This window comes from Coregonus lavaretus (genome assembly GCF_964263955.1).
Source record: "Coregonus lavaretus genome assembly, chromosome: 20".
Lineage (NCBI taxonomy): Eukaryota > Metazoa > Chordata > Actinopteri > Salmoniformes > Salmonidae > Coregonus > Coregonus lavaretus.
Window position 1 is genome coordinate 20,330,031 of NC_140007.1, and position 21,061 is coordinate 20,351,091.

Genomic DNA, 21,061 nt, shown 5'->3' on the forward strand with positions numbered 1-21,061 from the left:
GCCTCAGGATCTCCTCACAGTATCTCTGTACATTCAAATTGCCATCGATAAAATGCAACTGTGTTCGTTGTCCATAGCTTATGCCTGCCCATACCATAACCCCACCGCCACCATGGGGCACTCTGTTCACAACGTTGACATCAGCAAACCGCTCACCATATACGCTGTCTGCCATCTGCCCGGTACAGTTGAAACCAGGATTCATCCGTGAATAGCATACTTCTCCAGCGTGCCAGTGGCCATCGAAGGTGAGCATTTGCCCACTTAAGTCAGTTACGACGCCGAACTGCAGTCAGGTCAAGACTCTGGTGAAGACGACAAGCACGCAGATGAGATTCCCTGAGACGTTTCTGACAGTTTGTGCAGAAAATATTTGATTGTGCAAACCCACAGTTTCATCAGCTGTCCGGGTGGCTGGTCTCAGACGCAGGTGAAGAAGCCGGATGTGGAGGTCCTGGGCTGGCGTGGTTACATGTGGTCTGCGGTTGTGAGGCCGGTTGGACGTACTGCAAAATTCTCTAAAACGACGTTGGAGGCAGCTTATGGTAGAGAAATGAACATTCAATTCTCTGGCAACAGCTCTGGTGGACATTCCTGCAGTCACCATGCCAATTGCACGCTCCCTCAACTTGAGACATCTGTGGCATTGTGTTGTGTGACAAAACTGCACATTTTAGAGTGGCCTTTTATTGTCCCCAGCAGAAGGTGCACCTGTGTAATGATCATGCTGTTTAAACAGCTGTTTGATGTGCGACACCTGTCAGGTGGATGGGTTATCTTGGGAAAGGAGAAACGCTCAGTAACAGGGATGTGAACAAATTTGTGCACAAAATTTGAGAGAAATATGCTTTTTGTGCATATGGAACATTTCAGGGATCTTTTATTTGTTGCGTTTATATTTTTGTTCAGTGCATTTCACTCATATTGTAATTAATTATAGGTCAAATGTCATAGAAATCTGGAAACACTGGACACTTACTTTAAAGGTTGACTTTGGGCAAAAACTTAAAAACTGAATAACTGATCAATGCACCATTATAAATTGGATAGTTTGAGCACTGAATACTGATTGGCTGAAAGCTGTGGTATTTCAGACCGTATACCAATCAGACCGTATCCCACGGGTATGACAAATCATTTATTTTTACTGTTCTAATTATGTTAGTAGCCAGTTTATAATAGCAATAAGGCACCCTTGTGGTATACGGCTAATATACCACGGCTAGTGGCTTTATCCAGGCACTCAGCGTTGCGCATAAGAACAGCCCTTAACCGTGGTATATTGGCCATATACCACACCTCCTCGGGCCTTAATGCTTAAAAAAAAAACTTTCTTACCGATCTTCCGTCCTAAAACAAATCCTTTGAAATTACATCAATATATAGTGGAGGAGTAACTGGCTAGCTACAGGTGGCTAGCTTAGCTAACGAACTAGCTAAGTCGGGATGCGCATGACCAGGATGACACATCGATGAACCACACCCCATTTCTGTTTGGAAACTGAGAAAGAGGAGTTGGACTGTTTTTTTTGTGCCCAAAGTCAACCGTTAAGGCTAATTTCCTGCAATTCTACACATGTTACCATTGTTTATGATGCGTTTTTTATTTTTTATTTAAAGAAATTATTGGGGGGACGAATCAACCTGTTCTGAATGTTGTGGGGGACATGTCCCCCCATCCCCTGTGGCATTTTTGCCTTAACATCAAAAATACCTGTGCTGACTGTCCCTAACCTTTGGTGCACTTGTCTCAATGCTTGCAGTGTGCTGTGTCTAACACTAGAGACATTACAGAGACAAGAGCTAGTCTCTAACTCCAGGGGGCGCCAGTCATAGCTCCCTTCCCCTCCCCCTCCCTCCCTCCCGGTCTCCCTTTCTTCCTTCACTCCCTTCCCCGCTCCCCTCCTTCCCCCTTCACTCCCTCCCTCTCTCTCTCTTCTCCCGTTCTCCCCTCCCTCCCTTTTTCTCTTTCGGCTCCCTTTCTCCCCTCCTTCCCCTTCCCCCCTCGCTTCCCTCTCTCTCTCTTCTCCCCTCCCTCCCTTTCTCTCTCTCGGTCTCCTTTTCTCCCTTCCCTCCTCTCCCTGTCTTCATGTCTCCCTCCCTTTCTCACAACCTTCCCCTCCCCCCTCGCCTGCCTGTCTGCCTCCCTTTCTCCCCTCCCCCGCCTCGCTCCCTCCCCCTCTCTCGCTTAGTCTCCCTTCCTCCCCTCTCTCACTCAGCCTCCCTTCCCCCTCAATCTGCTTAGCGCTCTTGCTGCTCACAGCACTGCAGATGAGGCCTCCACGTCCCCCAGTCTGCTAGGCCTCTCTTCCAGCCTCCCCCGCCTCCCTTCAGCCTCCCCCTGCCACTCCCTCCCTCCCTGCTGCTCCTCATACCAGCATTGCAACACTAAACAAGCCAGCAAGGGAGAGGGTGCTCTCGCTCTCTCTCTCTTTAGAGGGGCAATTTCCCTCCATTTTATATCCTTCCTACCAGGAGACAAGGGACTGTCAGCCTATCTATGGTATGGAACATAAGCACAATACCCCCCCACATTTGCAACATACTGATTTACTCACACAAATTATCACTACAACACAATCAAACAAAGGTAGTCAATAGGACTCAGTCATTCTGTTTTTGTTTGGCACCATATCGATACACATAGGAGCAGATGGTGCGCCTCAGCAATGGGTTAGCCTAATACATGCATTCTCTTCTGAGTCCAACTGTTGACTTCTCATCAACCATCTAACCATAAGCATCTCACCCGTGGGTGCATTTAGTCCAGATACCTCATTCTCCAAAGTCACTTTCACAGACTAGCATAGCTCACATAGCCTAGATGTGTATTCTGTTCCAGGTGAAATACAACAATTCACAAAGCATTAGAACCCCATATATTACACACCTAAAACCTTGTGGTTTAGGATTCACTGTAAATACCTGAGATAATAGGATTTGCACCACCAGTGACTGTGTGCTGCTCATGGGTTACATTTGGAAAACCTAACTTGTGGTGCTACTTCTTGAAACAACAGTACATAGTCTCCATAAAGGGGTGTGTCACATGAAAGAGAATTAGACAAAGGAAATGGGAAAAAAGGCAAGAGTAGGAGAACTGTGAGAAGCACAATATAGCACTTTATTGTTCATAAATGCTTAAGTGAAAAATGTAAAACAAAAACACACAAATTGAAGATCACAAATTAAAACACACAGAAAAGTCATTAATAGCAAATGCTCTCTCAGTTTCACAAGCCACAGCAAACATCCATTCTCGGGGGGAAAATAAGTAAAAGATAGGTACATGAAAAGAGACAAAGCAAGTACAGTCTAGACTACAAAGCACTGGGCTACAGAGATCAGTTGAAATGCCCCTTTACTCTAACCAAGTGGGAGGATAAGAACATGAGAAACTGTTTTTTTCAATAGAACCAAAGTTATTACTGCAACAAAAAAAAAAAGAGTACAATCAATCAATAATCAACAAACAGCGAAAAACTAAAGCAATCGATTATGTTCATTTAAATTTGGATTTATATATAGATATATTATTTAGCAAAAATTGTATGGTTTTCTTAAAAAAATAAACAAAAACATACAGAAAATACCAGCCACCAAAGCGACATTATCGTCTAGCGAACTAATGTAGAACATACGAGGCTAGCTTGTATACAGAAAGAATAGCTCATCTTTTATGAGTACATCTACAGCAACTTCTCTCCAAACATGTCTAAAAGACTGTACAAATATACATGAGCTATTCCTGCATGACTACATGAAACATTTGGGATATTCTAGTTTTACTTAAAACCTAGTAACTCGTAATGACTCAAATGTTTTTGCCACAGTGTAACTTGTGGCCAAATGGACAATAAGTACTTATCTGAATTTTGTAGTAAAGTAAATAGAAGGCAAACCATTTCCTATCGTTTGGTGCATCTTCAGTGTTTTCTTTTTTTCACCCTGGAGGAAAAGTTTAATCTTTGTTCACAAATCTTATGTGACTCCTAACTACTTCTCACTGCAGAGCAGCTTCAATTGGCTTTTGACTTGACCAAACGCCATTGGATGGCTTGTTGTAGAGAAAAGGGAAGAAGCTCTCCTTAATACTCTCCCCTTGTTGTCCCTCATGTCACCATTGACCATTTCCAGCTCTAGAGTTCTGGTGAGGCAGAGTTGTTGGCATGGATCAAATGTTAGTAACTTATCTGTGTGCATGTTATTTGTTTGTATGTGTGTGTCCATTGGTCAGACCTGCTGCTTGCCGAGTTGGGCACTTGTTTTTCCACTTTCTGATTGTCCCAGTTTGGCAATAGCTTCCTTCCCCTTAACCGGTCTCTCCGGTAACGCCGAGGAGCCATATCCATTCTCTACATGACCCTCTTCTTCCTCCTCTTCCTCCTCTGACCCATCCTCCATATCCTCTAGGTCTGAGCTGGAGTGGGCTCCTGTCCCTACCACCTCTCCCTCTCTCCCTGCAGCCAGCCTGTCATTACCCGTGGAATTCAGTTCTACTACTCCCGTTTCATCCTCCTCCTCGTCATCATCTTGCATTTCATCCTTATCGCTGTCTGAGTCAATAGCGATGGGTTCTGAGAGATACTGAGGCCCTCTCTGTTTTAAGGTGCTTCCGATTGTCTTGTTTTGGTCGCTCTTGGCACCACCAACGGTGGTGGCACTGGCCCCACTGTCAGACCCTGCTGGCGTACCCTGCTGGAGTGTAGCACCACCGTTAGCCGCAGCTCTCTCCTCTATGCGCAGGATGGCCTGCTCAGACCGCCCTATGCACGTCCTAGACGTCCGCCTCTCCACTGTCTCTCCACTTTCTTTGCCCTCAGACAAGCACTCAGGGTCAAAGGTCAGTTCGTGGCTGAGCCGACTGACCTCCCACATGTTGAAGCCCAGCAACACCTTGGCCTTCTGGGTCTCACAGTCCCGCGTGCATATCCTCCTGCGGTTGGTGAAGTGGCTGGAGATATCAGACTTCCACAACCACAGACTGGCGGCTAGCTTCTCCACCTCCCTACGCGTTGGGTAGGGCTCACGGTTGAAGTACTGCGTCAGGAAGGCTTTCCGCGCCTCGTACGACTCATCCTCGTGTCCTTTGGGGTCAAGGACCAGGTTGACAGGATCGTCTGGGTTCTCTACAAAAGCCACAGGGCCCTCCTGCTCTCCAGGCAACAGCTTACGCCGCTTTGGGTCGTTAGGGTCACAGTTCTCAAAGCCGGCCCGTTTGAGGGCAGTGCCCTGGGCCTGGGAGACCCTGGGGGAGGGCGCAGGCCTGCTGTCTTGCCCATTCTGGGTCTTGCCCACACCACGGCAGTGCACCAGGTGCAGTGTGATGGTGGAGGCGGTCATGTTGCTTGTGTACACACCCAAGCAGTGAATACATTTGTAGGTTAGTTTTTTCTCCACTGGGTGCACTGTTTGGATGACCTGGTGCCTCTCCCTCAAGTGGTGTGCCAGTGCATCAGAGATGGGGCCCTTGAGGATGGAGAAGCACAGCGGGCACAGAGTCTTGCCCACGTCTTTCTTGTACGGCACAGCCGCCTGAGGTGCACTCTTGGGAGGTGAACCATCTTCAGATTCAGAGGGCATCTTTGGGGGTTGGCTGGGCACGGTCCTCTTGCCAGTCTGTGTGGAAGAGGAGGCACTCTGGGCATGGAAGGCCACGGACTCCTCTGGCGCGTCTCTCATGTTGTAGGTGGTGACAATCAGCTGGACGTTCTTGGGGTTGCCCTGCTGCAAAGTGAGGTCAAAAGTCAGAGGGGAGTCAGTGCGCGGCCCCACCGTCTCGTCCGGGTGGGACTGTCGCATGTGTGCCACAATCTTCTCCACATCGTTGAAGGTGGCGCGGCAGTGTGGGCAGGACAGGCCGTGGATCAGCATGTGGTTGAGGAGTGTGTCGCTGGGCAGGTAGCGGTTGCAGTACAGACACTTGCTGGTAAAGTTGTGTATCTTCATGATGTAGTTGGCTACTGCAGGGACCTTCTCGGCCTTGTGCTCCTTCTCAAAGTGCGAGCTGTACACATTCTCAGGGAAGAGCTCGTTGCAGATGGTGCAGATCTTCCACTTCTGGGTGTAGGACGTGCCCAGGACTGAAGAGCCCCCCTTCCCCTTGGCCGTGACTGAGGCAACCGTAGTTGCAGCTGCCTGGACCCGGGAGTTCAGCTGGGTGGGCTTGAGTGTAGACGAGGTGGAACTCACCACTATGGGGCTCCTCAAGCCACCAGGGAGGTTCTGTTTGGCAGCCTGCGAATGCTGGGGCACAGACACCTGTGCGTTGCCGGGTAGAGTGATTCTCACCTGTTGCCCGCCTATAGAGAAGGACTGAGTGGTCCCGCTCTTTAACCCAAAAGCCCCCTGCTTCAGGTGAGACCCAGGCAGGAGTCCCGTTGAGCTCAGGCCTGACTTTGGGATGACGATCCTGCTGAGCGGCTGGGTGGGAAGGGAGCGGACTCCCCCCACTGTGGTGGTCACCAGCTGACCTTTGGGTCCTACCCCAATGACAGTCTTTTCCCCCAGCTTGGGGGATACCATGATGACAGGCTTGACCCGTGGCACCACCACGTTTGTGTGACCAATCATGGCAGTCACCTGGTAACCAATGCGCTCGTGGTCCTCAATAACATGCTGCACAAGTGCCTCATAGGTGCGTAGCACAAAGAGACAGCGCTTGCAGTGGATGGTGTTGCTGTTGGCGTTAGCATTGACATTGGTATTAGTATTGGTGTTGCTGCTGTCTGTGTTCCCTGTGCCCGTTGTGGCGCCTGCTGCAGCACCGTTAGGTGTGGTCTTTTCCCCAGGCTTAATCAGGTAGGGTGCAGCCACATGCTGAAAGTGTTCTCTGTAGATGTGCTTGCGCACCACGTTGTAAAGCGGGTCCCTGTAGGTGCACTTCTTGCAGTAGTACACCGCCTGCTCGATGCTCTCTCCAGGCCTCTTGCCCAGCTGCATGCCGTCCTTCAGCCCCCCCATTGCCCCCTGCATGCCCCCGGGACCCTGGCGCACCACGTTGTTGGGCATGTGGAACAGCTTGATGTGCGTCTCCAGGGTCTTCTTGTTCCCATTGTAGGTGCAGTAGGGGCAGTTAAGCAGGATGCGGCTCTCAAAGTCCTCGCTGTGGACATTGCGGAAGTGGCTCTTGTACGCCGAGAAGAACTTGGAGGAGAAGGGGCAGCCGGAACAACAGAAAGGCTTTGATCTGTATTCCTGGGAGACAAGGGTAAAATAAGATGACAGCGGTCAGTCAGTTGTTGATGTTTATCAAATGTAAATAAAACATTGTTTATTGAAAATAAGCAGACACAATAACAATACAATTAACAGTGGGTTCCAGTGAGCCACTCACCTGGGCTTTGGTCAGTGAAGGATCCCATATACACACATCATCCCAGGTGGTGTGCTTGATGTAGAACTCATTAGGTACATAGTCTTTGTAGTCCTAAGGGGAGAGAATGACATGATCACAATTAATATATAATCAATAAAAACAAAGTCTGATAGAGGTGATTTGCTAGGAGGGGTTTTAAAGACCACAACCTTTGTGAATGTTATTATTGTTATGGACTGGGCTTATTATAACATCAAACCGACAAAGTGATGGACATCATAAACATGAGAAATTTGAGAACTCCTGTGTTGATGGCTGAAACAATGACTGATTGTTTAATTAGCTATTCATGAATGAGCTATTATTTCTTCATGTTTGAAAAAACAGTGTGATGAAGTGTGGTCAAGGGCATGATGCTCATCCACAGATAATAGAACAGTTCAAACTCTATGTGCTGCTCACCTCAATGCGGTCTTTACAAAACTCCAGGCCGATGTCTCCCAGAACCCGCTTGACATTTCTCCTGGCTTTCCGTAAGCTGCCCAGGTTGTTGACCGGGAGCTGGAACATGCTGGCCACTTGGAGAAGGGAGGGACACAGGTGTGAGTAATAGGTGAGGTCAGGTAGGTCAACATATGTACTAAGCATTGTTGTAGAGAGCAGAGTTCAGCAGACCCAACACAAAAACCTTAGTGTTACCCTGGCTGACAGAAACACACTTCCCCCTACATTAACATAAATCACTGGAGTGACTAGCGCTCCTATGAGGGAAAAAAGCCACAAGAGAACGTGCTGTCTGTCAGTCACCTTTCATCATAAAACCATCGGTGGTTTTCCTCAGCAACATTACTCATCATGTCTATCCATTATGACCCTACCACCATCTTTATGTGACTGTCTGGACTGTTCGGATTGTTATATTACAGTCAACACTAAACAATCAAAACACTGTAGAATGATTCTCTCCTCAGGTCAACGGTCAGAGAGGACAAGATGCTTTAGTGACAAACAGCATGAGACCAAACACTCTTCACCTATCCAGTGATGTCATAGCTCTAGTTGTATGTTCCAGAAGATGCAACTATGGTACAGTGCTGCTGAGCTGAATGCCGTCTGTCTGGCTGGCTGTCTGTCTGTCTGACTCCCATGGCGTGTAGATGGCGCTAGAGGACAGCTCTGCCTCCATTATGTAAGGCCTCCATTGCTCTGCCTGCCCCTTTTTGCAGCCTCTCTGCAATCACGGAATGGCGCCTCCTATTGAGTCAGCAGCAGAGCCCAACATTTACAATATGTCTGCAGTGTATTTTGGGGGGAAGGGGAGGGGAGTGGGGGCTGGGTGGGTAGCTGGCAGAGAATAGCCACTCTCTACAGCTGAGGCGAGAGGAAGAGAGGAAGAGGAGAATAGCAGAAAAGGAGATAGTAGTAGTCTATATTTTACCCATAAACCTTAGGCCTAACTAAAAAAAAAAATCCCTTTCCCATGTCCTCTATAAGTGAGTTCTGTCCTCAAAGCATCAATGATGACATTCCCTCTGGTCACCATAAGATCCTCCAAACTCACATTGTTTACAAAAATAAAAGTTGATGTTTCAGTCATACCCTCTTTAAGCAAATTGTCACCTATGACCATAAACACCAAAAGGAAGAGAGTTGGCATTTAAGTAGAACACCTATCTAAATGACCAAAAGGTTAAATCAGGATCACCACATTCTTCCTCCTGATTGCCCTCACACAGGGACCATGGGAACAGATGGTTGAATCAATAGAGTACCAGTATAAAACTAACCTCGAAGACCATGTTGACACCTTACATAAGTTGCTGGCAACATTGTATCACTTAGCCATTATGATAATTGTGAGGTGAATAAAGGAGGTGAAACTTAGCTATCTGACGTCAGTTGTTTCCACACAAAATCAAATGTGCGACCTGCAGATCCCCCTTGTCACCTATACACACTCTGTAGGCAAGTTGCTGAATGAGTCTGACTAACGTACCAGTTAGCTGCCAGCTAGATTATAACACCCCGGTTCAGATCTCTTTTAAATAATGGGGAAAAAATACCATTACATTTGATTATAGGAGGGACCTGATATAGGTAAATGTGTCTATTCGCTAGGGGAGTAATGTTAGAGGAGGTTACGAGCTATCGTCTCCCCCCTTCAATTTGGCTAAATGATGGCTTTGATTGAAGTCAATGATGAATATCGTTTATGGCTATCTGGTCGACCAATGAAAGAGGATACAAATATGTATTACTCGATTAGCTACTACGTGTATCATACCTCTTGGTTCTATGCCTTAATAACGTCTGGTTTGGTAATACTGTTACCAGATCGATAGCTGATCGCTTCCTCGCAGTAGCTAGTCACCCACCACAAAGGGAAGCGCACGTAAAACACAGCGAGCAAGCAGCTGCTATCTGAGTACTAGAAAGGAGCCCCGCAGGAGCTCTTCAGTAGGTGCTGATTTTGAGCGCTACTCCGTGCCCAAGTTTAACTGGCCAAAAGTGGTACGATTTTTACCGACAACTTATGATATACGGTATCACAATACTCCACATAATGTTGTTTCATTTGTTATCATCAATACATATCAAGCTAAAGTCTAACATTTTCGCCGACCGAATAGCGGCAACGCATCATCGTAGTTAACCCGCCTAGCTAGTGAGGTTGTATGAAAAGCGGAGTGTGACGAGTTTACCTGGTTTGAAATACGGTGGTCCCGTTGGTGTAAATTATTTCAATTACGAGAAACTGTGAGACAAATCGTTGTGCACTCTCACGTTCCTATTCCTCCAAATAAGCAGCCGGGACTAACCGCCTTGTCGTCTACTCTCCAAGCGGTCACACCACACCGAGAGAGAGCTCGACTCCTCTCACTATCCGACACAGAGTATCTTCTCGACTGGCGGGGATGAGGTGCCGCTGAAACTCATTTAGCTAGATGAACATCGAAAATGCCCATTGTAGGAAAAGATAAAGTAGCGTTGTCAATATTACGATGTAGTTACCCCTCATCCAAAAATGTGTTAACTATGTGACTGTTTACTGATAATAATGCATTCCCATCTCTTCCCTATAGAGACAATACACCCATCCTAGACTATAAACTGCCCTATCCAAAATGGCGCAATTGAAAGGGCGGAAGTGACATGTGTTTGATTAGCATAAAAAGCTAATTGTGATATCCAAATGAGTCGAGATTTATAAAACTAAATTACTGTGTGGTAATCAAGTCTAACCTCTTACCGCGCAAGACAGGCCTCAGATTTTGGCCTCGGTCGTTCTTCAACGTCTGCCAATTTCTATGCCTGGGGGATTGGGGTAAACAAGCTCGAGCTGCAATTACCAGATTGAACCAACAGGAGGCGCCCTCTAGTTGAGCATGAACGCATGCGTTAAGACTAGCTACAACTGGCGCCCTCCCCTGCAGAGGGTCGGATGTATACTGTACAGTGCCTCAGTACTAACACAGTGCCTTTGCACTTGCCCAATGTCAGAGTGCTATGAGAACAGTAGGTGGCGCTGTTCTATGCTGGCACTTAACTCACCGGGACTACTTTCCTCAGAGACTGGGCAGCTCCCAAGCCTGAGAGCATATTGTTCTCTGCCCATTTTAGCATTGGCCCCTTGGAGAGATTGGGGTGGGGGTGGATGGAGAGACCTCTTTATGTTAATACTGGATTTCAATTGATGGGTGATAGTATGACATGGATAGTATAACATGGCCTCATTGGAGGTTTCTCAGCTTTTTGTGTTTTCCATGTAGAGGTCTTCTCGGGTCCGGACTCGAGGACAATCAGACCCAGACGGACCCGATCATTTTTTAAAAGGGGGACTCGAATGGACCCAACGACAACCAGACCTAGACCCGACCCGTACCCAAATGGGTCTGGGTCTGACCAGACCCAATTGCACCCAAGTGACAAAAAGCTGATGTTTATCAGCCAAGTTGCTCTTATGGTTAATGAATAGGTCTTTATATGCTGGCTAGGCCTTCTATAAGTCAATAACTTGACCTTATTAGCGTAAAATAAATATGCTATATGCCAGTGGTCACCAAGTCAAGATAATAATATAATAATATATGCCATTTAGCAGACGCTTTTATCCAAAGTGAGATCACTTTCTGGGTCAAAATGCAAGCCAAGATCTACCGCTCAGATTTGTTTTAAAAACATGACTTAAAAAAACGTAAGCCTATGAAATATTAACCAATTAAAAACAGTTATGTAGCAATGATGTTTGTGCAGTAAGCTATAGGCCCAATACATTATCACTGCATATTGGCTATGCTTAAATTGCCCTTCCAATGTTGTTCTTCTCAGACCATTTTAAAATTATATTTCTGGACTGATGGCCTGCATCTGATGGTCAGTCTGAGGGAAGGGAGGAGCAGCGGTGAGGCTGCCTCTCACCGACACTGTCCCTTCGCTGTCCCTCCCTCCACTGAGAAAAGTGGACACAGTTTTCCAGCTGATCGTGAAAGCATTATTTCTGCCTCATGCATCAATTCATGGTGTTACTCCTATGACCAGAGAAAGTGAAATATTCCTCTATTAAAAAAGACACAAGCCGCTAATGAGAACAACGTGAGCTTATCGAAACACTTTGCTATACTCATTCATTGCAGCTGCAGTGCTGGTTGTATCGTGAGTGGAAGTACGGAGAATGCAAATTTTTATTGCTTATAAAACTGTTGAACAAAGTGACAGTGCTGAATAACAACTTAAACATGAACTTACTCATAAAAACAGCAGCTCTTTGCTGTATTTGTCGAGTCTCTCTCTAGTCATGGTTTTAAAAGTTTTGAAATCTCACATGATCAACTTAGCTGTGCGTTTGAGGCTTCATTTTACAGTTTATGGAGATCGGTTGGTGACCACTGCTATAGGCTATGCAGAGCCGTGGTCGGGTCCATTCGGGTCGATCACCTGTAGTTACATACATTACCTTCAGAAAGTATTCACAACCCTTAACTTTTTCCACATTTTGTTGCGTTACAGCCTGAATTTAAAATGGATTAAATATAGATTTTGTGTCACTGGCCTACACACAATACCCCATAATATCAAAGTGGAATTACATTGCCTTCAGAAAGTATTCATACCCCTTGACCATAGCTGCGGGAAGTAGTTTGGGGGTGATGTATATTTTTTCCGGGGAGGGGGGGTGCTAAGATTTATTTGTCGACGGCGCTACAGTTGGCTCTCTCGGTCCGCTAATAAAAGACTAGTAAAGGGCCAGTGCATTACTTATGTGATTTTTTCTTTTTTTTCTTCTAATTTTTCAGGGGGTGCTGCAGCACCCTCAGGACCCCTACTTCCCGTGGCTATGCCCTTGACTTATTCCACATTTTGTTGTATTACAGCCTGAATTCAAAATGGATGTAATATTTTTTTTAAATCTCACCCATCTACACATAATGACAAAGTGAAAACATGTTTTTCGATATTTTTGTAAATGTATAGAAAATGAAATATATAATTTACATAAGTATTCACACTGCTGAGTCAGTACATGTTAGAATCACGATTGGCAGCGATTACAGCTGTGAGTCTTTCTGGGTAAGACTAAGAGCTTTGCACACCTGGATTGTACAATATTTGCACACTATTCTTTTTTAAATTCTTCAAGCTCTGTCAAGTTGGTTGTTGATCATTGCTAGACAGCAATTTTCAAGGCTTGCCATTGACTTTCAAGACGATTTAAGTACAAACTGTTAGGCCACTCAGGAACATTCAATGTAGTCTTGGCAAGCAACCCCAGTGTATATTGGAGCTTATGTTTTAGGTTATTGTCCTGCTGAAAGGTGAATTTGTCTCCAAGTTTCTGTTGGAAAGAAGACTGAACCAGGTTTTCCTCTAGGATTTTGCCTGTGCTTAGCTCTATTTTTCTACTTATTATTTAAAAAACTCTGCAGTCCTTGCCGATGACAAGCATACCCATAACATGATGCAGCCACCACCATGATTGAAAATATGAAGAGTGGTACTCATTGATGTGTTGTGTTGGATTTTCCCCAAACATAACACATTGAATTCAGAACATAAAGTACATTTCAGTTTACTTTAGTGCCTTATTGCAAACAGCATGCATGTTTTGGAATATTTTTTATTCTGTACAGGCTTCCTTCTTTTCACTCTGTCAATTAGGCTAGTATTGTGAAGTAACTACAACGTTGTTGATCCATCCTCAGTTTATTTTCCTACCACAGCCATTAAACTTTGTAACTGTTTTAAATCCCTGAGCGGTTTCCTTCCTCTCCGGCAACTGAGTTAGGAAGATCGCCTGTATCTTTGTAGTGACTCAGTGTATTTATACACCATCCAAAGTGTTGTTAATAACTTCACCATGCTCAAAGGGATATTCAATGTCTGCTTTTCTTTATTTGTACCCATCTACAAATAGGTACTCTTCTTTGCGAGGCATTGGAAAACCTCCCTGGTCTTTGTGGTTGAATCTGTGTTTGAAATTCAATGCTCAACCTTACAACTAATTGTATATGTGGGGTACAGAGATGAGGTAGTCATTCAAAAATAATGTTAAACACTATTATTGCACAAAGAGTGAGTCCATGCGACTTGTGACTTGTTTAACAAATTCTTACTCCCAAACTTATTTAGGCTTGCCATAACAAAGGGGTTGAATACTTATTGACTCAAGACATTTCATCTTTTCATTTTTAATGAATTTGTAAAACATGCATCCTGTTTGCAATAAGGCACTAAAGTAAAACAGCAAAAAAATGAAATTCCTGAATACAAAGCTTTATATTTGGGGCAAATCCAACACAAAACATCACTTGGTACCACCCTTCATATTTTTAAGCATGGTGGTGGCTGCATCATGTTACAGCTATGCTTGTCATCGGCAAGGACTAGGGAGTTTTTTTGATCTATGTACCCCTCACATAAAACGGAATGTAGCTAAGCACAGGCAAAATCCTAGAGGAAAACCTGGTTCAGTTTGCTTTCCAACAGACACTGGGATACAAATTCACCTTTCAGCAGGACAACAACCTAAAACACAAGGCCAAATATATATATTTTTTATTTTACCTTTATTTTAACACATTTACATATATACACATTTACATACAGTACCAGTCAAACGTTTGGACACACCTACTCATTCAAGGGTTTTTCTTTATTTTTACTATTTTCTACAATGTAGAATAATAGTGAAGACATCAAAACTATGAAATAACACATATGGAATCATGCAGTAACCAAAAATATATTTTAGATTTTTCAAAGTAGCTACCTTTTGCCTTGATGACAGCTTTGCACACTCTTGGCATTCTCTCAACCAGCTTCCTGAGGAATGCTTTTCCAACAGTCTTGAAGGAGTTCCCACATACGCTGAGCACTTGTTGGCTGCTTTTCCTTCACTCTGCGGTCCAACTCATCCCAAACCATCTCAATTGGGTTGAGGTCGGGGGATTGTGGAGGTCAGGTCATCTAATGCAGCACCATCACTCTCCTTCTTGGTCAAATAGCCCTTACACAGCCTGGAGGTGTGTTTTGGTTCATTGTCCTGTTGAAAAACAAATGATAGTCCCACTAAGCGCAAACCAGATGGGATGGCGTATCGCTGCAGAATGCTGTGGTAGCCATGCTGGTTAGGTGTGCCTTGAATTCTAAATAAATCACAGACAGTGTCACCAGCAAAGCACCCCCACACATGCAGAGATCATCCATTCACCTTCTCTGCGTCTCACAAAGACACGGCGGTTGGAACCAAAAATCTCAAATTTGGACTCATCAGACTAAAGGACAGATTTCCACCGGTCTAATGTCCATTGCTCGTGTTTCTTGGCCCAAGCAAGTCTCTTCTTCTTATTGGTGTCCTTTAGTAGTGGTTTCTTTGCAGCAATTCGAGCATGAAGGCCTGATTCATTAGAGTTAACTGCACCTCAGTTTGCAGCCCAAATAAATGCTTCACAGAGTTCAAGTACAGTGAGGGAAAAAAGTATTTGATCCCCTGCTGAATTTGTACGTTTGCCCACTGACAAAGAAATTATCGGTCTATAATTTTAATGGTAGGTTTATTTGAACAGTGAGAGACAGAATAACAACAAAAAAATCCAGAAAAACGCATGTAAAAAATGTTATAAATTGATTTGCATTTTAATGAGGGAAATAAGTATTTGATCCCCTCTCAATCAGAAAGATTTCTGGCTCCCAGGTGTCTTTTATACAGGTAACGAGCTGAGATTAGGAGCACACTCTTAAAGGGAGAGCTCCTAATCTCAGTTTGTTACCTGTATAAAAGACACCTGTCCACAGAAGCAATCAATCAATCAGATTCCAAACTCTCCACCATGGCCAAGACCAAAGAGCTCTCCAAGGATGTCAGGGACAAGATTGTAGACCTACACAAGGCTGGAATGGGCTACAAGACCATCGCCAAGCAGCTTGGTGAGAAGGTGACAACAGTTGGTGCGATTATTCGCAAATGGAATAAACACAAAATAATTGTCAATCTCCCTTGGCCTGGGGCTCCATGCAAGATCTCACCTCGTGGAGTTGCAATGATCATGAGAACGGTGAGGAATGAGCCCAGAAATACACGGGAGGATCTTGTCAATGATCTCAAGGCAGCTGGGACCATAGTCACCAAGAAAACAATTGGTAACACACTATGCCGTGAAGGACTGAAATCCTGCAGCGCCCGCAAGGTCCCCCTGCTCAAGAAAGCACATATACAGGCCTGTCTGAAGTTTGCCAATGAACATCTGAATGATTCAGAGGAGAACTGGGTGAAAGTGTTGTGGTCAGATGAGACCAAAATCGAGCTCTTTTGCATCAACTCAACTCACCGTGTTTGGAGGAGGAGGAATGCTGCCTATGACCCCAAGAACAGCATCCCCACCGTCAAACATGGAGGTGGAAACATTATGCTTTGGGGGTGTTTTTCAGCTAAGGGGACTGGACAACTTCACCGCATCAAAGGGACGATGGACAGGGCCATGTACCGTCAAAGCTTGGGTGAGAACCTCCTTCCCTCAGCCAGGGCATTGAAAATGTTGTTGTGGATGGGTATTCCAGCATGACAATGACCTAAACACACGGCCAAGGCAACAAAGGAGTGGCTCAAGAAGAAGCACATTAAGGTCCTGGAGTGGCCTAGCCAGTCTCCAGACCTTAATCCCATAGAAAATCTGTGGAGGGAGCTGAAGGTTCGAGTTGCCAAACGTCAGCCTCGAAACCTTAATGACTTGGAGAACATCTGCAAAGAGGAGTGGGACAAAATCCCTCCTGAGATGTGTGCAAACCTGGTGGCCAACTACAAGAAACGTCTGACCTCTGCGATTGCCAACAAGGGTTTTGCCACCAAGTACTAAGTCATGTTTTGCAGAGGGGTCAAATACTTATTTCCCTCATTAAAATGCAAAAAAATGTATAACATTTTTGACATGCGTTTTTCTGGATTTTTTAGTTGTTATTCTGTCACTCACTGTTCAAATAAACCTACCATTAAAATTATAGACTGATCATGTCTTTGTCAGTGGACAAACGTACAAAATCAGCAGGGGATCAAATACTTGTTTCCCTCAATGTACTTGAACTCTGTGAAGCATTTATTTGGGCTGCAATCTGAGGTGCAGTTAACTCTAATGAACTTATCCTCTGCAGCAGAGGTAACTCTGGGTCTTCCTTTCCTGTGGCGGTCCTCATGAGAGCCAGTTTCATCATAGCTCTTCATGGTTTTTGCAACTGCACTTGAAGAAACTTTCAAAGTTCTTGAAATGTTCTGTATTGACTGACCTTCATGTCTTAAAGTAATGATGGACTGTAATTTCTCTTTGCTTATTTGAGCTGTTCTTGCCATAATATGGACATGGTCTTTTACCAAATAGGGCTATCTTCTGTATACCACCCCTACCTTGTCACAACACAACTGATCGAGAGAATGCCAAGAGTGTGCAAAGCTGTCATCAAGGCAAAGGGTGGCTACTTTGAAGAATCTCAAATATAAAATATATTTTTGATTTGTTTAACACGTTTTTGGTTACTACATGATTCCATGTGTTATTTCATAGTTTTTTGAGGTCTTCACTATTCTACAATGTAGAAAATAGTAAAAATAAAGAAAAACCCTTGAATCAGTAGGTGTTCTAAAACTTTTGACCAGTAGTGTATGTATATATACACTACCAGTCAAAAGTTTGGACACACCTACTCATTCAAGGGTTGTTCTTTATTTGTACTGCCCAGGTTAACATATTTTACAGTTTACATAGATTCCAATATAGGAAAAACAGCCATGCTCCAATTTTCACAATTTCACAGGTCATACATGAACAAATAGAGTGACAATTCAAAACATTACGAAATAAAGTAAACTATTTATTTTTTACATCAATCACAGATCTATCAGTTTTGTGTGAATATAAACCCACCAACATGCATAAATAAGTAACAAAAAGCAGTTAATCAATCTACAATAATATATAGGAAGAAGCTTGTGACTGTTTTCACTTGGACTGATGCTTCAACATCTCTATGTCTGTTTGGAGATCCAGCTGAAGCAGAGGCAGTGAAGATTGATTATTTTAATGTATACTTTGTGCTTTGATTTGTCAATAATCAACTACTCATAAAAAGAGCGTAGTCTGTCCATTTTCCCTAAGCTCATTTTTATCAGTGACATAGTGCAGTTTCACGAGGTCCCCGCGCAAGGTCCGATCAAGGACCCCCCCTTGAGAGAAAATGTTGCAGTTTTAAAGCACATTTCCTGCAATTCTACACACATTGCCATGGGGCAGAGAGAAAAATGTGCTGTTTTATAGCTAATCTCATGCTATTCTACACATTTTGCCATGAGGTTGAAAGAAAATGTTGCAGTTTTAAAGCTAATTTCCTGTCATTCTAAACATTTTGTCATGACTCATGAAGTGTTCATATGCTATCTGGGGGGCCCCTGAGTTTTAGAGGTTCCCCAAACCTAGAGCATCATAAATCATGTTGTCGCGAAGAGAGTAAGCAGTCCTTTCAGGAAGGACACTATTTCATTTCCTCCCAGTTTAGACTCCCCATAAACACGATCCACAAACGAAATTGGAACCTGTTTGGAAGAAGGATATATAGTTAAGGGGGAAGAAAATATAGTTTAAAGGGATAGATTGGATTTTGGCAATGAAGAGTCAGATGAACTCCTGGATACCATTTTTATGTATCTGCGTCCAGTATGAAGAAAGGTAGAGGTAGTGTTCCCATACACTTCCAGTCAATGCGCTAACGCTAGTTATCAATTGTACACTAGATAGCAACTTCCTTCAAACTGCACACAGAGACATAAAAATGGTATCCACAAGTTAATCTGGCTATGGGGAAGTAGATAAAAGGCCTCATTGCCAAAATCCCTAACTATCCCTTTAACTTAGCTACATACAACCTATTGACATGATAAACAGAACGTCCAAAATGTTATTAAATTGAATTTATTTAGGTAAAAACATATACAACAATGTATTCCCAGAGGATAGCACTTAAAAGTATTAATTAAAATACTTCGTCCAAAAGTGGTCCTCGATGGTAAAAACAAATAAAACATCTCATGATTAAGAAATGAAACAAAATTACACAAAACCCACAACACAAAAAAACACACAAAGGGTTAAAAGGCCTCACCTCTCCAATGGTGTAGTTCAGCTGTCTAGCACGGACAATCATCTCCATCTGAAAGACGTAGCCTTTGGACACACACCTCTCCACCAGACTCTCCAGTACCTCCTTCTTGTAGAGCCTGAGATCACCATGCATTAAAAACAACAGTGAGATAACACACTGGTACACTGATAAAGGATGATGTAGCGGTATGTAAGTAAGTGTGATTACTGTGCCTGCTGTTCTTCACACCTATTTACATTTAGCCACTTACCTGAAGCTGCCTGTCAAGTCTGATGCCCCAGGTCTCAGCAGCACCTGTGTGACATAGTTAGCTCCCCGACTGTTAGAGAGGTAGGGACACACACAGATGAGAGTTTAATGCTTGCCTTGTGTATGAGCACAAGCAGAATAAATGATAGCCAACAACCTAGATGTACCAGTAGGGAGAGTGTGTCACTGCTGTCACCTGATGAGTTTCCTGCGCAGGTCCCAGCCGTATACGCCCCCATCTCCTCTGTATCGGGTGCCTGACACCAGGTCATACCCGCCTTCTCTCTGTTTCCTTGGAGACAAACACATTCACATCAGATACTTGGCAACAGACAATCATATGGTAGAGATGTAGGTTGCTAGCAGACATACTATATTCTGAATTCTATATTTAAAACTTTTCAGAAAAAGATACACATTCACATTTTTGGATGAATTAAAATAGATGACTTACCCTATGAATTCTGGAATAAATTTAGGCTGCAAGTAAAGAGAAAAATGTATTTTAGGATGCATGCATGCATTCAAAGGATTTCATAAAACATAATCCTGGCTATGAAGCATTTTCATACAAATATCCAACCAAGCAAGTAATGTAACACCACAAGTAACCTCCTGAAAATAGTATGTTTTTGGACCCTTTTTACATTTTAATTATTGAATGTACAGGGTCCGGTGCCACTATCCCAACCTGCTTCTCTGATACTGTATTGTCCAGATATACAGGAGATCCACTCACATGATGGGAGAGGTCTGCATCCATTATGAAGACATAGTTCCCTTTGGCATGTTTAATGCCATGGATGTAGGCAGTTCCTGTTTGCAGAATTAAAGGACATTACCAGACATATGTACCTGAGATAGTGTTCTATAACACTGTGTTCACTCTGATGAATGAGTATGTGACACTTACCTAACCCTAGTTTCTTTGCTCTTGGTCGAAGGAGCTGAAAAATAACCACAAAGAGCAGAGAGTGAATGAGTGTCTTGGTATGCCAGCAGGTATGTGAATGTAAAAGTATATATAAAAAAATGAACAACTAATCTACTAAATTCACTTACTATCTTGTCCTCTCCGTATATCTTCTGTAGTTGTTCTGCCACCTCAAGTGTCCCATCTGGACTTCCATCATCAATGACAATAATCTCGTAGTCGTATCCACTGTAAATAAGTAAAAAGACGTTTCAACCATCACACAACAAATGCTAATCTGACATTTGATGAAAACAGGGACTTTATAATGAGCTCTATCATAGTTCCAGTTATAGCTTGAATTTCAATCAATATGTCTTTCAAATTTGCAATATCTGTTCAAATGTAGTTAGTTAGAAGCTATACTACTTTAAAAGGTACAATCTGTAAAATGTTATTGCAGTCTTTGTTGTCTACGGAGTACAATGTTGCATGTTTACGTCATTGCTTGGCCCACCCACAACTTCATGTTGTTGTTATGAAGACTGCAGAGGTAAGACAGCTGTAATAAGTTCATGAAGGTATTTATATAAGTCATATTCTACACACACAAAAAACAGGGAGTATGTCATTAGCTGAAATTATCAATGAGCAGCAGGAAATCCCAGCAACAGAATGCAAAAGTAAGCCATTGGCTATCCCCTATCCCCTCCTCTGATTTTAGTGACAGCTCATCAGTGACATCTTGTCACACACTCTGTGCTACATAACTTGAAATGATCTACCTTTCACCGAAGTATTTTACCAATAGCCACACAATAAGCGGTAGATTATCTCGTTCATTGTAAGTGGGCAACAACACCGAGTATTTATCACCATCTCCCCGGCTTTGCTGTGAACCTTTTCTGCTTGCCATGTTGGTTGGAAGGTTGTTGAGCCGG

General features: G+C 43.8%; 2 protein-coding genes across 4 annotated transcripts; both read right to left on the reverse strand.

Moving 5' to 3' along the window:
* Window positions 1-3,098: 3,098 nt before the first annotated feature.
* Window positions 3,099-10,402, reverse strand: LOC311147927 (activity-dependent neuroprotector homeobox protein-like). 3 transcript variants are annotated; one of them, XM_084184773.1, is made up of 4 exons: window positions 10,021-10,402; window positions 7,781-7,896; window positions 7,337-7,429; window positions 3,099-7,197 (listed from the first exon to the last, which is right to left on the reverse strand). In XM_084184773.1, the coding sequence occupies exons 2-4, from the start codon at window positions 7,886-7,888 to the stop codon at window positions 4,234-4,236; spliced, it is 3,165 nt and encodes a 1,054-aa protein (XP_084040899.1). In that variant the 5' UTR covers window positions 7,889-7,896; window positions 10,021-10,402; the 3' UTR covers window positions 3,099-4,233. The 3 variants fall into 3 exon arrangements, with proteins under 3 accessions (XP_084040899.1, XP_084040900.1, XP_084040898.1); XM_084184774.1 differs by lacking the exon at window positions 10,021-10,402 and adding an exon at window positions 8,353-8,562; XM_084184772.1 differs by lacking the exon at window positions 10,021-10,402 and having other exon boundaries at window positions 7,781-8,052.
* Window positions 10,403-17,652: 7,250 nt separating this feature from the next.
* Window positions 17,653-21,061, reverse strand: LOC311147551 (dolichol-phosphate mannosyltransferase subunit 1-like). The gene is made up of 9 exons (XM_084184300.1): window positions 20,906-21,061; window positions 20,270-20,369; window positions 20,121-20,154; window positions 19,947-20,023; window positions 19,662-19,687; window positions 19,404-19,499; window positions 19,209-19,277; window positions 18,959-19,073; window positions 17,653-18,392 (listed from the first exon to the last, which is right to left on the reverse strand). Exons 1-9 carry the CDS (start codon window positions 21,034-21,036, stop codon window positions 18,288-18,290), a joined length of 753 nt encoding a protein of 250 aa, XP_084040426.1. The 5' UTR covers window positions 21,037-21,061; the 3' UTR covers window positions 17,653-18,287.

Excerpts from the sequence above, each read along its gene's own strand:
- LOC311147927 (XM_084184772.1), bottom strand. The coding sequence starts at position 7,966 with ATGCTTAGTACATATGTTGACCTACCTGACCTCACCTATTACTCACAC. Across the intron at positions 7,430-7,780 it reads TTTGTAAAGACCGCATTGAG|GACTACAAAGACTATGTACC; the intron begins GTGAGCAGCACA and ends CTCTCCCCTTAG. Across the intron at positions 7,198-7,336 it reads CTTCACTGACCAAAGCCCAG|GAATACAGATCAAAGCCTTT; the intron begins GTGAGTGGCTCA and ends CTTGTCTCCCAG.
- LOC311147551 (XM_084184300.1), bottom strand. The coding sequence starts at position 21,036 with ATGGCAAGCAGAAAAGGTTCACAGCAAAGCCGGGGAGATGGTGATAAA. Across the intron at positions 19,500-19,661 it reads TTTATTCCAGAATTCATAGG|GAAACAGAGAGAAGGCGGGT; the intron begins GTAAGTCATCTA and ends TTTGTCTCCAAG. Across the intron at positions 19,074-19,208 it reads GACTTGACAGGCAGCTTCAG|GCTCTACAAGAAGGAGGTAC; the intron begins GTAAGTGGCTAA and ends TGGTGATCTCAG.